The 12,721-nt window shown below is 36.7% G+C and overlaps 1 protein-coding gene across 1 annotated transcript in view; it reads left to right on the forward strand.

The window, feature by feature from the left end:
• Positions 1 to 5,261, forward strand: part of LRP6 (LDL receptor related protein 6) — a 184,908-nt gene extending 179,647 nt beyond the window's left edge. The window contains exons 22-23 of the mRNA XM_061205368.1: positions 336 to 433; positions 3,957 to 5,261. Coding sequence (XP_061061351.1) covers positions 336 to 433; positions 3,957 to 4,254 — 396 coding nt within the window. The 3' untranslated portion in view covers positions 4,255 to 5,261. The remainder of the gene's footprint in view (positions 1 to 335; positions 434 to 3,956) is intronic.
• The last annotated feature ends 7,460 nt before the right edge of the window (positions 5,262 to 12,721 follow it).

Consider the following 12,721-nt stretch of genomic DNA (forward strand, 5'->3'; position numbering starts at 1 on the left):
GTATTTCTCCTAAGTCAGTAATTTTTCTCTAAACATTTATAATTTTAAAAACTCAGAACCCAGTTGTGCTACACTTAAACCAGTGACTTGTAGATTACAGATTTCCTTCTCATCACCTGGTGCTATTCAGCCGTAATGAAATTGTGTCTTGGGGGGTGGAGAGCCACAGTCCTGAAGTACTATTTTAGGTCAATTCTTTGAAACAGGATTGTGCTACTAGTGTAATGGAAAGGAATATGAACAGAGATGAAGGAAAAGAAGTTGAAAAAAGGCTAATAGTCTCTGTCTGGAATAGGCTATTCTTATTTCAATAATTTGATTATTTTTCCTTTTAGATTTTGAACCCTCCGCCATCCCCGGCCACAGAGCGATCACATTACACTATGGAATTTGGTTATTCTTCAAACAGTCCTTCCACTCATAGGTCCTACAGGTAATATACATCCTCCTCCAGCATAAATCGCAGTATTTATTAGAAGCAAGTGTTCTAGTTGTGAGTTTGCTGTAGCCCTGAATGAGTAGATGATGGTCACCAAGAGAGAACAGGCATCTTGTCTTGGTAATGCTGATATTGCCCCTACCACAAATCCTTTTCTTTCAGGGCATTATACTTTTTTAAAATTGAAGTATAGTTGATGTACAATACTATATAAGTTACAGGTGTACAGTATAGTGATTCACAATTTTTAGGGGTTATACTCCATTTATAGTTATTATAAAATATTGGCTATTCCCTGTGTTGTACAATATATCCTTGTAGCTTATTTTATACCTAAAAGATTATGCCTCTTATTCCCCTGCCCCTAAATTGCCCCTCCCCACTTCTCTCTCCCCAGTAGTAACCACTAGTTTGTTCTCTGTATCTGTGGGCCTGCTTCTTTTTTGTTATATTCACTAGTTTGTTGTATTTTTTAAATTCCACATATAATTGATATCATACAGTATTTGTCTTTCTCTGACTTATTTCACTTAGCTCAATACCCTCCAAGTCCATCCATGTTATTGCAAATGGCAAAATTTCTTTCTTTTTTATGGCTGAATAGTATTCCGTTGTGTGTGTGTGTGTGTGTGTGTGTGTGTACCACATCTTCTTTATCCATTCATGTGTTGATGGACACTTAGGTTGCTTCCATATCTTGGCAATTGTAATAATGCTGCTGGGAACATTGGGGTGCACATATCTTTTCGAATTAGTGTTTCCATTTTTTCAGATATATACCCAGGAGTGGAATTGCTGGGTCATATGATAGTTCTATTTTAGTTTTTTGAGAAACCTGCATACTGTTTTCCACAGTGGCTGCATCAATTTGCATTCCCACTAACAGTATACAAGGGTTCCCTTTTCTCTACATCCTGCCAACATTTGTTATTTTTGTTCTTTTTGATGATAGCCCTTCTGACAGGTGTGAAGTGATACCTCATTGTGGTTATGATTTGCATTTTGCTGATGATAGCAATATCAAGCATCTTTTCATGTGCCTGTTGGCCATCTGCATTTCCTCTTTGGAGAAATGTCTGTTCGGGTCTTCAGGGCACTATACATTTTTTAAAGAGAGTCAAAAATGCTGTCTTTTAAAGTATTAAGGTAGAGCCCCCAGGCTTTGGCAGTATTCTAAGGAAGTTACCCCCCAAAGTGACTTGATTGCAAAATAAGTTACTGCTGAGGTTAGGTTTGATTGATAGTCTTCAGTGGAATATTGGGATAAAACTAAGGTTGGGAGTGTTACGAGAACTCTAAAACAGCAGGAGTATTAAGGGAACAGAATTTGAGAAAAGTTGAGAGAAGCTTAAGTTCACCTCTTGCTTACATATGTTATTACAATCTGGAATGAAAAGTTTCTCATATAGTTGCATGGAATAAATCATGACTCACTAAAATAACTGAAATGTGTTTGTAAGCCAGAAATGGGGGGATTATGCCTTTGTGCTGCTTCGTGAGGCTGTAGAGCATAGGGATGAGCAAGTTAAGTCCTAGTGTGTCGTCTTTCGTCTTATTTGAGAGGCCAGCAGAAAGTCAAAAACTTACACTCTCTCTTCACTTAGTGCCCAGTGTTTATTGGCATCCCTCAAGTGCCTGTTATCTTCGAGATCAGGTGTTTTCTAGCATTCCAGTCAGATTGCCCTGATATATAACCTTATAGATGTGTAGAAAGCAAGTGGAAATTGTTTATAGTATCTCATTCACAATTCTCATTTCAGTTTATGGATAAGATAGGCTTGGCTCTGAACTGATTGTTTTTATGTTTTATTGTAAATGTTGCTTTCCCTACCACAGGTTTGTTCTAAAAAGCCAAATAGAAAGGCAGAAACCTGCAAATTGGAAAAAGGAAAGACCTAAAATTTTACTTTTAAAAAATTAATTTCCTTAAATTGAATAAAACACTGTTTGGTTCAAGTAAACATAATTGCATCAAAAACAATTCTTATTTAACCATTTCCCACATCTCAAATTAAGCCCAGTTTATTTCTTCAGAGTGAAACTTTTTATCATTTGTTGAAATTTTTGTCTAACTTAAAGTTTGTGGAACTTAAAAGAATTTTGTTAATTCTATTTCCTGTCGTTCTCTCCTCTTTTTTTTTTTTCTCCCATGAAAATGGAATTTGGGCCTTTTAAATGTAGAGCCAAGAAATTTCTCCAAGGCTCGCCACCTGATTGGACAGAAAGATAAGACCTAAAAAATACTATGACATCATGTCAGTACTGGTGGTAAAATGCTTGAGAACCTGCTTGGCAGGTCATGTAACTTTTGGTCTTTTGCAGCCATTTCTTTTCATACCACTGAGGGCTTGGCCTCACATGGCTTTTATCCTGAGGTGTTATCTGGCACTCTGTATCGCTAGGTATTTTATAAATCGTTACTTCAGTTTTACACTTGCTCTTGCCCTACTCTTGCAGTCATTTTGTCTGATGGGAAAGCATATAAATAAATCTTGATTGAGGTAAATATGAAATAAGATCAGCTTTACTATACTTAGACTATGAATGGTATAAGAAGTTACAGATAGAAGTAGAAATGATAGAAAAGCCAGCAATTTGTCGGCTCTTATTTTCACTAGTACATTTCTCTCTTTCCAGTGCCTTTTTCTTTAGTTAGCCACGCTACAAACTTGACTTAACAGCTATAGATTACTTGAAAAGGTAGCTTAAAAAGTGTAAAAAATAAATTAGGACTCTGAAATACATATTAGAAAATTCACTGGTCCTGTATGGATACCTAGAATTTATCATTTTGATGTTCAGTTAGAGCCACTCTTATGACAACATGCTTGTCTACATACAGGGAATCAACACTTCTTCCCCCAACCACAGCAATTTCCCTTTGCTGATAGTAATAATAATGGGATAGATAAGCTCCTTAGGCTGTCTACCAAAATTCAGCCTGGCTTGTACAGTATTTGAGTTGTAAAGAGACAGTGAAGTCTTCAGACATCATTAAATTATTCATCAGGTAAATCATAGATCATTTAAGGAGTATTGAGAGAATGCTAACATGTTTGAGTAATGTAAGATAATAAAGACCCATTCCTCTCACAGATCATGGAGAGGCAGAAATTGGTGAGGTCCACTATATAGACTAAATCCAAAATGTATAACTGAGAGATTTTCCAAAGATTACCATTAAATACAACTTTGAATAGTTCATTTTTATTCTATGATACAGGGTAACTTAAAGATACAAGCGCACACCCAGAGGCTAGAATGGGTTCACCTCTGCATTCCCATTCTGTCCACTTTTAATTGCCTCTAATGACATTTTGTCTACAAATATGAAACACATGCTATCTTCCTCCTCCAATCTGCCATTGAAAACTGCCTCTTGGTTGGTGCAGCCTTAAATTGTGGTAGCTTATTGTCTTGCAGGTGAGGTTTGCGTTTAATACCTCTGTATTCTGATAGAGAAAACCACCTCTCCATAACCCTGACTCAGCCTCTCCTGGTTTTCTCCCTCTGCCAGCTACAGGCCGCACAGTTACCGGCACTTTGCACCGCCCACCACACCCTGCAGCACAGATGTTTGTGACAGTGACTACGCTCCCAGCCGGAGAATAATGACCTCAGTGGCCACAGCCAAGGGCTACACTAGTGACTTGAACTATGACTCAGAGCCTGTGCCTCCGCCTCCCACGCCCCGAAGCCAGTACTTGTCGGCAGAAGAGAACTATGAAAGCTGCCCGCCTTCTCCATACACAGAGAGGAGCTACCCTCATCACCTCTACCCACCGCCGCCCTCTCCCTGTACGGACTCCTCCTGAGGAGGGGCCCTCCTCCTCTGACTGCCTCCCACACGGAAGTGTAAACACGAATGCGGTTGGGATCTGGAGGGGGGGGGGAGCTCTTCGAGAAGGGTGAGGCAGACCATGTACAGATAAAAATTATAAATGGGGTAGGGCATACTGGAGATATTTGTACAGAAGGAAAAGATATTTATATATTTTCTTAAAACAGCACATTTGCTGCTTGTGCCATAAAAATTTGTATAAAAAATAAATTTGTACTAAAAGTTTTATTTTTGCAAACTAAATACACAAAGCATGCCTTAAACCCAGTGAAGTGACTGAGTACAAAGGAAGCAGGAATAATAAAGGCATCACTGACCAGGAATGTCTGGGCTTTATTGATACCAAAAAAAAAAAAAAAAGAAAAGAAAAGAAAAAAAAGTCCATCTCAGAGCAGCAAACTATAGATACTTGGAAGTAGCCAGATGGCCTTCATGTTAACTAACATTTGAAGGGCAGCAGGTTTAAGAAATGAAAGGAAAAAAAAAAAAAGAATTAACACTAACTTTGGATAAAGGGCTTTGTTTTCTCTAGGAATCCAACAATTTTATCGAGAAAAATAGATATTTATAAAAATCCATTTGGGGTGCTGCTGTTGTGGGAGAGATCAGCTGTCTGGTAAGATGCTATGGGGCTGTTTGTTGTGCAAGTCTTCTGTCCCTACCTTAAAACTCACCCCTCTGTCATATATTAATTTTTTTCCCTGGGTGTTTTCACCTTGCTTCCTCCCCTAGCAGTATTGTAGGGTATTTTGCCAAAATGCCATAATTTATTCACAGTTTTTTATCTGAGGATTGATAAAATGGAATTTTCTAAATTAAGGTTTCATTTTAATATTTCTACTAGCTCCATACCCCAGTCAGCTTAGCTCTTCATTTGGACTGCTGTGTTCGCATAATGATCAAAGGTTAGACATGTTATTGCTCCTCTTTACTTTCAAGATTGTTTTAATGCTCATTAAAATGTCTTTTTACAACACATATAGACAATGTTTAAGAGTTACAAATTTAACCATTAAGTTTTTGTTGTAAATTAATCATATATCCTTGCAGTACTTTCAGCATATAATATCACAATATGAAATCATTTTTATATGTATCTTTCCTAGTAAAACATTTAAATATGTTCCGGTTAGAGACAATCTATTTAAAAAGAGAATTTTTTGTTATTGTTGGGTTTTCCCTTTATTAACTGTTGGTGACATTTTCATGTTCTTTAGGCCAATTTTTCTCAGAATGATCTCTACATACATACCTCTTCTAATGTGTGACATGAGTTTAATATCTTCCTGTTACCTAATGTGAATGTTAGATTGTTTTCAAATTATCCATGAATTATTCTTATAATCACCTCATATATTTTTTATGTGTCTTCTCTCTTATTCCATGATGGATTAAGACGATTTAACAAATTTAACAATATGGATTACATGAGAAGGCAAACTATTAACTTCTCAGCTGTCAGAACTTGGGTGGAGGGGAATATTGGAAGGCTCTTATGTAATCTGCCTGACCTGTGTGGTACTGGGGCTGCTTCATCTTCAGCTATCAGGGCTGACCTGTGGAATGATTCTAGCACTGCTCTGCCACCTTGCCAGAAGTTGGTTTCCTGCTTTTTACATGTTTCCAGAATTTCTCTGCTAAAGTTGAATGTGTTTTTAAACTAATGTATTTTTACCTTAACAGATGTTGGTCAGTTGTTATCGAATGATTTTTTTTTTTTTTTTTAAATTCTGTTTTGTTGAGGCCTCTCTGGATTTCAGGACCGAAGAGAAAACAGTGGAAGAAAGAATTCAGAATTTTGGTAGAGGTGAACTAACTGTTTAAGCAATTTAAAAATATACCTAAGTAATCTTTTTAAAGAGAAAAAAACACGGTTTCAGAGTAATGCTTAGATTATTGGGAGTACCTTATATGAATCAGGTGCACTTGATTTTGCGTATAAATAAATGGTAATCCATTAGTATCTTGCATTTCAGTCAGACGAGTGTTAACTCTTCCTGTTGATGGAACAAAGTGCCCAAGTTCTAACAAAATGGACATTGAAGCTGCGTTCTGTGACACACAAGGGCACTTGATGCTCAAATGAAGATGGAAAGGTTAGCAATAACTGGGTATCACTTAAAATTTGAGAATTCTGTATGTTTACATTTTTTAATGTGCATCTTTATCTGGTGGGCTTCCCATGTGGAAACTTGCACTATAATGAACTAAGAAGAATATTGCCTTGTTATATCTCAGTTCAAGTGCTTGTACTGCGATGGCAATGGCCTCTTCTTGCAAAATACTAATTTGTGTGCCAATTTGTTTGAAATTATTTGAAGGCAGTTCAGCTTAATCTCAGAATCCTCTTTCTTGGTATTTGAGATGGATTCTTAACATTTTGGGGAGTACCTTTCAATGAGAGAATTGTCAAAATTCAGGAAAGATTTATTGACCCTCAGATTATATGGACAGTTAAGCTTAAAAGTAGACTATCTTGATTATTAAACACAAGATCTTTAATTGGAAGATAAAAATATATGAGCGCACAAATCAGGGGAAAAAGGGAAAAAGTGTTTTGAATTTGGAGTATTGCTAGATTCATTATCCATGCTGGGGGGCAATGAATAAAATTTCATTATATTCCTTAAATGCAGAAGTATTCATTGTGATTGTATGGCGTGAAGTATGCCCACTTACTGATGTCATTAAAATTATGTGAGAATTGAACTTCAGCATAGCATGCTTTCTGTGCCCTATAGTAAGCTATTCTTCACTGAAGTGGTCTTTTATAATTCTGAACTTTTATAATCTTGAACTTGGCTCCTGCAGAGCCCTGGTTTTCTGAACAGTGGCCCAAAGGATTTTGCTGCTTATATCAGATAATGGCATATTCACAATGTAAAAAACAGTTAAGGCATAGAATTTTCTCAATATTAATTTTTCTTTCAGGAAATTTTGTTATGCCTCTGACACTTGCTATATAACTCTTCTAACTAGCATATCATGAGATATTATATGTTTAGCAGAAAATTATCATTATTTTAATTTTAATATAAAAATACTTTGTGATGTACCACCAAGAGCTTATCTGACCCTTCAATAAGTTTGAGAACAACTATTCTAAAGGGTTGATATGTATTTAGAAATGAAGTCTTTACAGTACATTTTCATCTAATATAGGCCAATAATTGGGGGTGGGGGCTTTTGAGCAGTAAAATTTTAAGATGATTGAGGATTGTATATTTTCATTATTTAAAAATACTCCAAAGTCAATCATTTGTATACAGCCAACTCATTTGATATTAAGACATTGTTAAGGTATAAAAATAGCCACCATCCTTACTAGGTAGCAATTAGTTTGGAGGGAAAATTTTTTTGTTTTGCTGTAAAAGCTCATTGGTGAAGAATACTTCATGTAGGGTTAGTAGCTGTGACTTATCTGTTAATGAACTGTGTATATTTATGTGACCTGATAGCAGTAATCATAGTATAGAGACTATTTACTTTTGGTACAAAAGAAAGGCTTGCCTTAAGCAAGCAAACCTGGCTCTGCGATAGGTCTGCTGCTATTGTTTCTCTGTCAAGTTCTGTGCCTCGACTAGATTCTTAAAAGTGTAGTTTTTAAAATTGCTTTATCTCTTGCAGGGGGAAACTTGCCACTTCATTGATTTGCATGCCATAAAAGCAGCATGTTGGTTATTACCATTACACATCTAACAAGATTCAGAAACAAAAATCTTGGCCTTTTCACGCCCCCCAAGTATGTCAAACTTTTAATAAGCGCAGTACTTCATTCTGAATAATGACATGAATAGTATGTCTGGAGTGTGGGTATGAGTATGTGATTATCAGATGGCTGACAAATGTTTGAGCATCAATAAATGAGACTGTACACTAAGTGTAGACATGGACTGAGTCTTAAAGAAGTTCGTAATCAAGCATTGTTTAAAACATGTTCTCAGAATTCTTAAACTCAAGAAATTTAATTTTATTTGGTACCCCTTTCCTTATCGCAAACCTAAAATGAACCAAGAGAAATAACAGATGATTTTACAGAGTACTAGTAGCATATGGTTGGTTTCTGACTTCTGGGATTGCATCATTTCACAATAGGCTCAAAATTTGGCTTTTGAAATTCTCAAACTTTTAAAGGACTTTGGACCCTAAAGCGTAACATTTTACTGTTATAATTTTAAAAGATTTTTTAAATTGTGAACCATATACTCAGGATATTTGTTTGATTGGATTCTGCCTTTTGTTAAACTAAGCCTATACCTGAGCGGAGAGGGAGGTAGATTCTTTGGTTAATCTAGATGATTTAGAATGAAATTACTGACCTCATCCTTCTTCAGTCAAAGTAAACTTTACTGGTTTTTTGGTTTTGGTTTTGGTTTTTTTTTTCATAAGGCATTCTTAAACCATTCTTAAGTTATTGTTGAAAAAAACATCATGACTTTACAGGTAGAATTATAAACTAAGTGATATCTTGTACTCAGAAGTGGAATATAGCCCTAACAAAAACTAACTTTTAGATTTCCCATTACTTAGGGTTTGCCCAGTAGTTAACACCAAAGAATTATACAATGTGCTTTTGCTTAACTGTCCATTCTTTTTTTAAAAGAAAGAATTTTTTTTAATTATTAAAAAAATTTTTTAAGTCAAATATAAGGGCAGGGGTATAGATAAATATATAGATAGATAGATCTCTATGTGTATGACTCTCTAAATATCAATGCCTAAATATGAATATTAAAAAGAAAATAAAGCAAAGAAAGTCTGATTAAACCTAACATTACATGAAATTAAGTATCTGGGCTTAGTTGAGGACATTTTATTATAATAAGAGTAAAGAGGATACTGAGACGCTTAAGCTGGACTAGCCTTATTTGCAAGTGAAGGATCTGGTGCTGCTTTCAGATGTTTTATCCTCTGTGTTTTTAAATTTTTTCTTAAGCTTTAATCTTCGTCATTGTCTTGAAGTCAGCTGGTGTTTCTTGTTCATGGACTTTGGTACGATGGTGCTTTGCAAGGATGTATTTATATTTTAATGACCAACATTTGGTCAGCCCTTGTCCACTATTCACTTCCCCCTTTTTGTAAAATAAGTGCTTTAATTTTAAACTGTATAAAAATACCTTGTATAAATCCCCTTTTTGATTATTACAATAAGTTGAGTTGTAACAAATGAAATGTTGATTTTTATAATAAAATGGTGGAAAATACAAGTGTCATTTCTTCAGCAAGAAATTAAAACAGTTGATTGTGCTTTGCTATGATATATGAATGTTGTGTTTCAGACACAACAAAACCCACCTTTATTGTTTGCATTTCAAATAAAATACAACTTTGGAAGAAAGGTTTGAGAAGGGCTGTTGCTTAGTGCAATGCTGACAATACCTGTGATTGGGAACAGAATAAGGAAAAGTTGGGTCTGCTTACCCACTGCACAGCAAAGCCAATCTACTGATACCGGGTTGTGGTGAAGGAAAGTACAGCATTTATTTGCAGGGTGCCAAGCAAGAAGAATGGGCAGTTCGTGCTCAAACGACCCAAACTCCCTGATAGCTTTCAGGAAAGAGTTTTTTTAAAGGCAGTATTTGGGGTAAGAGCTGCAAGGTGCATGACTTTCTTCTGATCGGTTGGTGGTAAGGTAACAGAGTGGTGTTTATCACAGGAATCTTTATCATTAACCTTGTGGTTCTAGCCAGTCTGGGTTCTACATGCTTGTGGTTAGCATGTAGTCACCATTCTCTACTTGGGTTGGGGGGCTGGGAATCTTAGTTTCTACAGAACAGCTCAAAGATATGCATCAGGTTGTTAGGTATATCCCTTGAGAAGGAACTAGGATTCTGTTTTACCACTGAACTATTATCATTACTTTTCTTGCTTAACTGCTTTTCCTTTGTTTCTGAACTCCCTCTCTTCCCTAATTAGTAGGAACTATGGGAAGGCATAGGAGACTAAAGCCTTTTTCTACAAACAAGAAACAGGAGACAGGAGGGCTTTTGTGCTCAGGAGGGCCCCACAGGATCCTGCTCAGTTTCACAATTTGTGCTTCTGACTGCTCTTGTTTTTATAAACTCCTGGAAGGAGTCCTGATGTGGCCTCTGAGCCACCCCCTTCTCCTCCTCCAAATTATCTTTAAAAATGAACTTGCTTTTCCTGGTGCAGAGCCCAATATGATATGATATTGAAGGGTAGCAGAATATACCACTGCAAAATATGCCACTTTGGCATCTTGATTATTTTGATCTGTAGGTACTTAAAAACCAGCATATGCAGAGAAAAGCTGTCTCTGAATTCCCCTTATCTGCCTAAAGACAGATCATCTAAAAGCAACACAATTGTCATGAATCATAATTCCCTTCCCTGAGAGTTTTATCAACCAGGGAAGATTGATGTCATGGGAGAGGAGACTAGAAGTGGACACGTTGGCCAAAAAACAAACTTTGTCACAAACTATCATGTCTCCTATGTATTCTCTTAAAGGCCTATTCATCTTTCCTAATAATCCCGTAAGAGGCCTACATCCTCACTCCTTTCCCTGTTAAAATGGTATTTAAGCCTGAATTCTAAACCACCTTAGGGAGTTACTCATTTTTCTCTGGGTATCTCCTATGTATACCTAAGGTATACATGTTAATAAACTTCTGGTCTTTTTTTTTTTCCCCTTATAAATCTGTCTTTTATTGTAGGAGTCTCATCTAAGAACTCAGAAGGGTGGATGCAAAAACCATTGAGAACTCAAAACTACCGGATCCCTGCTTTAGTCTGAGATTACTATTTGATAGGAAGAGAGGAAGCTGCTTTTTTATTAGGCAGTAGTTGAGTTCAAACATCGGGTGGTTAAATGGAAACCAAGTGGTTTTTTTTTTTCCTTAATCAGTATATTTTAAAATTGAAGTATGGTTGATTAACAGTGTTGTGTTAATTTCTGCTGTACAGCAAAGTGATTATATTCTTTTTTTTTTAGTATTCTTTTCCATTATGGTTTATCATAGGATATTGAATATAGTTCTCTGTGCTATACAGTAGGACCTTGTTTTTTCTTTTTGTTTGTTTTCATTTATTTTATTTATTTTTTATTTTTGGCTGTGTTGGGTCTTCGTTGCTGTGTGCAGGCTTTCTCTAGTTTCGGCAAGCAGGGGCTACTCTTTGTTGCAGTGCGTGGGCTTCTCATTACGGTGGCTTCTCTTGCTGAGGAGCATGGGCTCTAGGCACGTGGACTTCAGTAGTTGTGGCTCGCTGGCTCTAGAGCGCAGGCTCAGTTGCTCCATGGCACGTGGGATCTTCCTGGACCAGGGATCAAGCCCATGTCCCCTGCATTGGCAGGCGGATTCTTAACCACTGCGCCACCAGGGAAGCCCAGGACCTTGTTGTTTATCCATTCTGTATATAAAAGCCTACATCTGCTCACCCCAACCTCCCACTCGATCCTTCCCCCAATCCCCTCCCCCCGGCAACCACCAGTCTGTTCTCTATGTCCGTGATTCTGTTTCTGTTTCATAGATAGGTTCATTTGTGTCATATTTTAGATTCCATATATAAGTGATACCATATGGTATTTGTCTTTCTCTCTCTGACTTACGTTACTTAGTATGATAATCTTTAGTTGCATCCATGTTGCTGCAAATGGCATTATTTTGTTCTTTTTTATGGCTGAGTAGTATTCCACTGTATATATGTACCACATCTTCTTTATCCATTCATCTGTCGATGGACATTTAGGTTGTTTCCATGTCTTGGCTATTGTGAATAGTGCCACTATGAACATAGAGGGGCATGTATCTTTTTGAATTATAGGTTTGTCTGAATATATGCCCAGGAGTGGGATTGCTGGATCATATGGTAATTCTGCTTTTAGTGGAAACCTAGTTTTAATGTAAAAGTCTTTCCTTAGTAGATGCTTTTGAAAAAATGAGCTTACCTTGGCTTCTTTGCTGACCCCTTGCATTCTTTCTCTGGAGGGAAAACAAAAATCATGTAAGTTGTGCTGTTGCCAGTTGAGTCAAAGAAAGGAAAGGCAGAACTATGGTTGGTTTGCCTGATCTTAAAGGCGTGCTGTAGAATAAGGAAAGCAGTGAAAAGACTAATTCAAAAAGATACATACAGCCCGGTGTTCATAGCAGCATTATTTACAGTAGCCAAGATACAGAAGCAGTGTAAGTTTCCAACAAGTGAATGGATAAAGAAGATGTAGTGTGTGTATACACACACAGACACACACACACAAGGGAATATTACTCAGCCATAAAAAACAATGAAATTTTGCCATTTGCAACAATATGGATGGACCTGGAGGGAAGGTATTATGCTCAGAGAGTGACAAATAATGTATGTTATAACTTATATGTGGGAATCTAAAATATGAGACAAATGAATATAACAAAAAAAAGAAACAGACTTACAGATATAGAGAGCAAACTAGTGGTTACCAGTAGGGAGAGGGAAAGGGGGAG

Source organism: Eubalaena glacialis, chromosome 11, assembly GCF_028564815.1.
Source record: "Eubalaena glacialis isolate mEubGla1 chromosome 11, mEubGla1.1.hap2.+ XY, whole genome shotgun sequence".
Taxonomy (NCBI): domain Eukaryota; kingdom Metazoa; phylum Chordata; class Mammalia; order Artiodactyla; family Balaenidae; genus Eubalaena; species Eubalaena glacialis.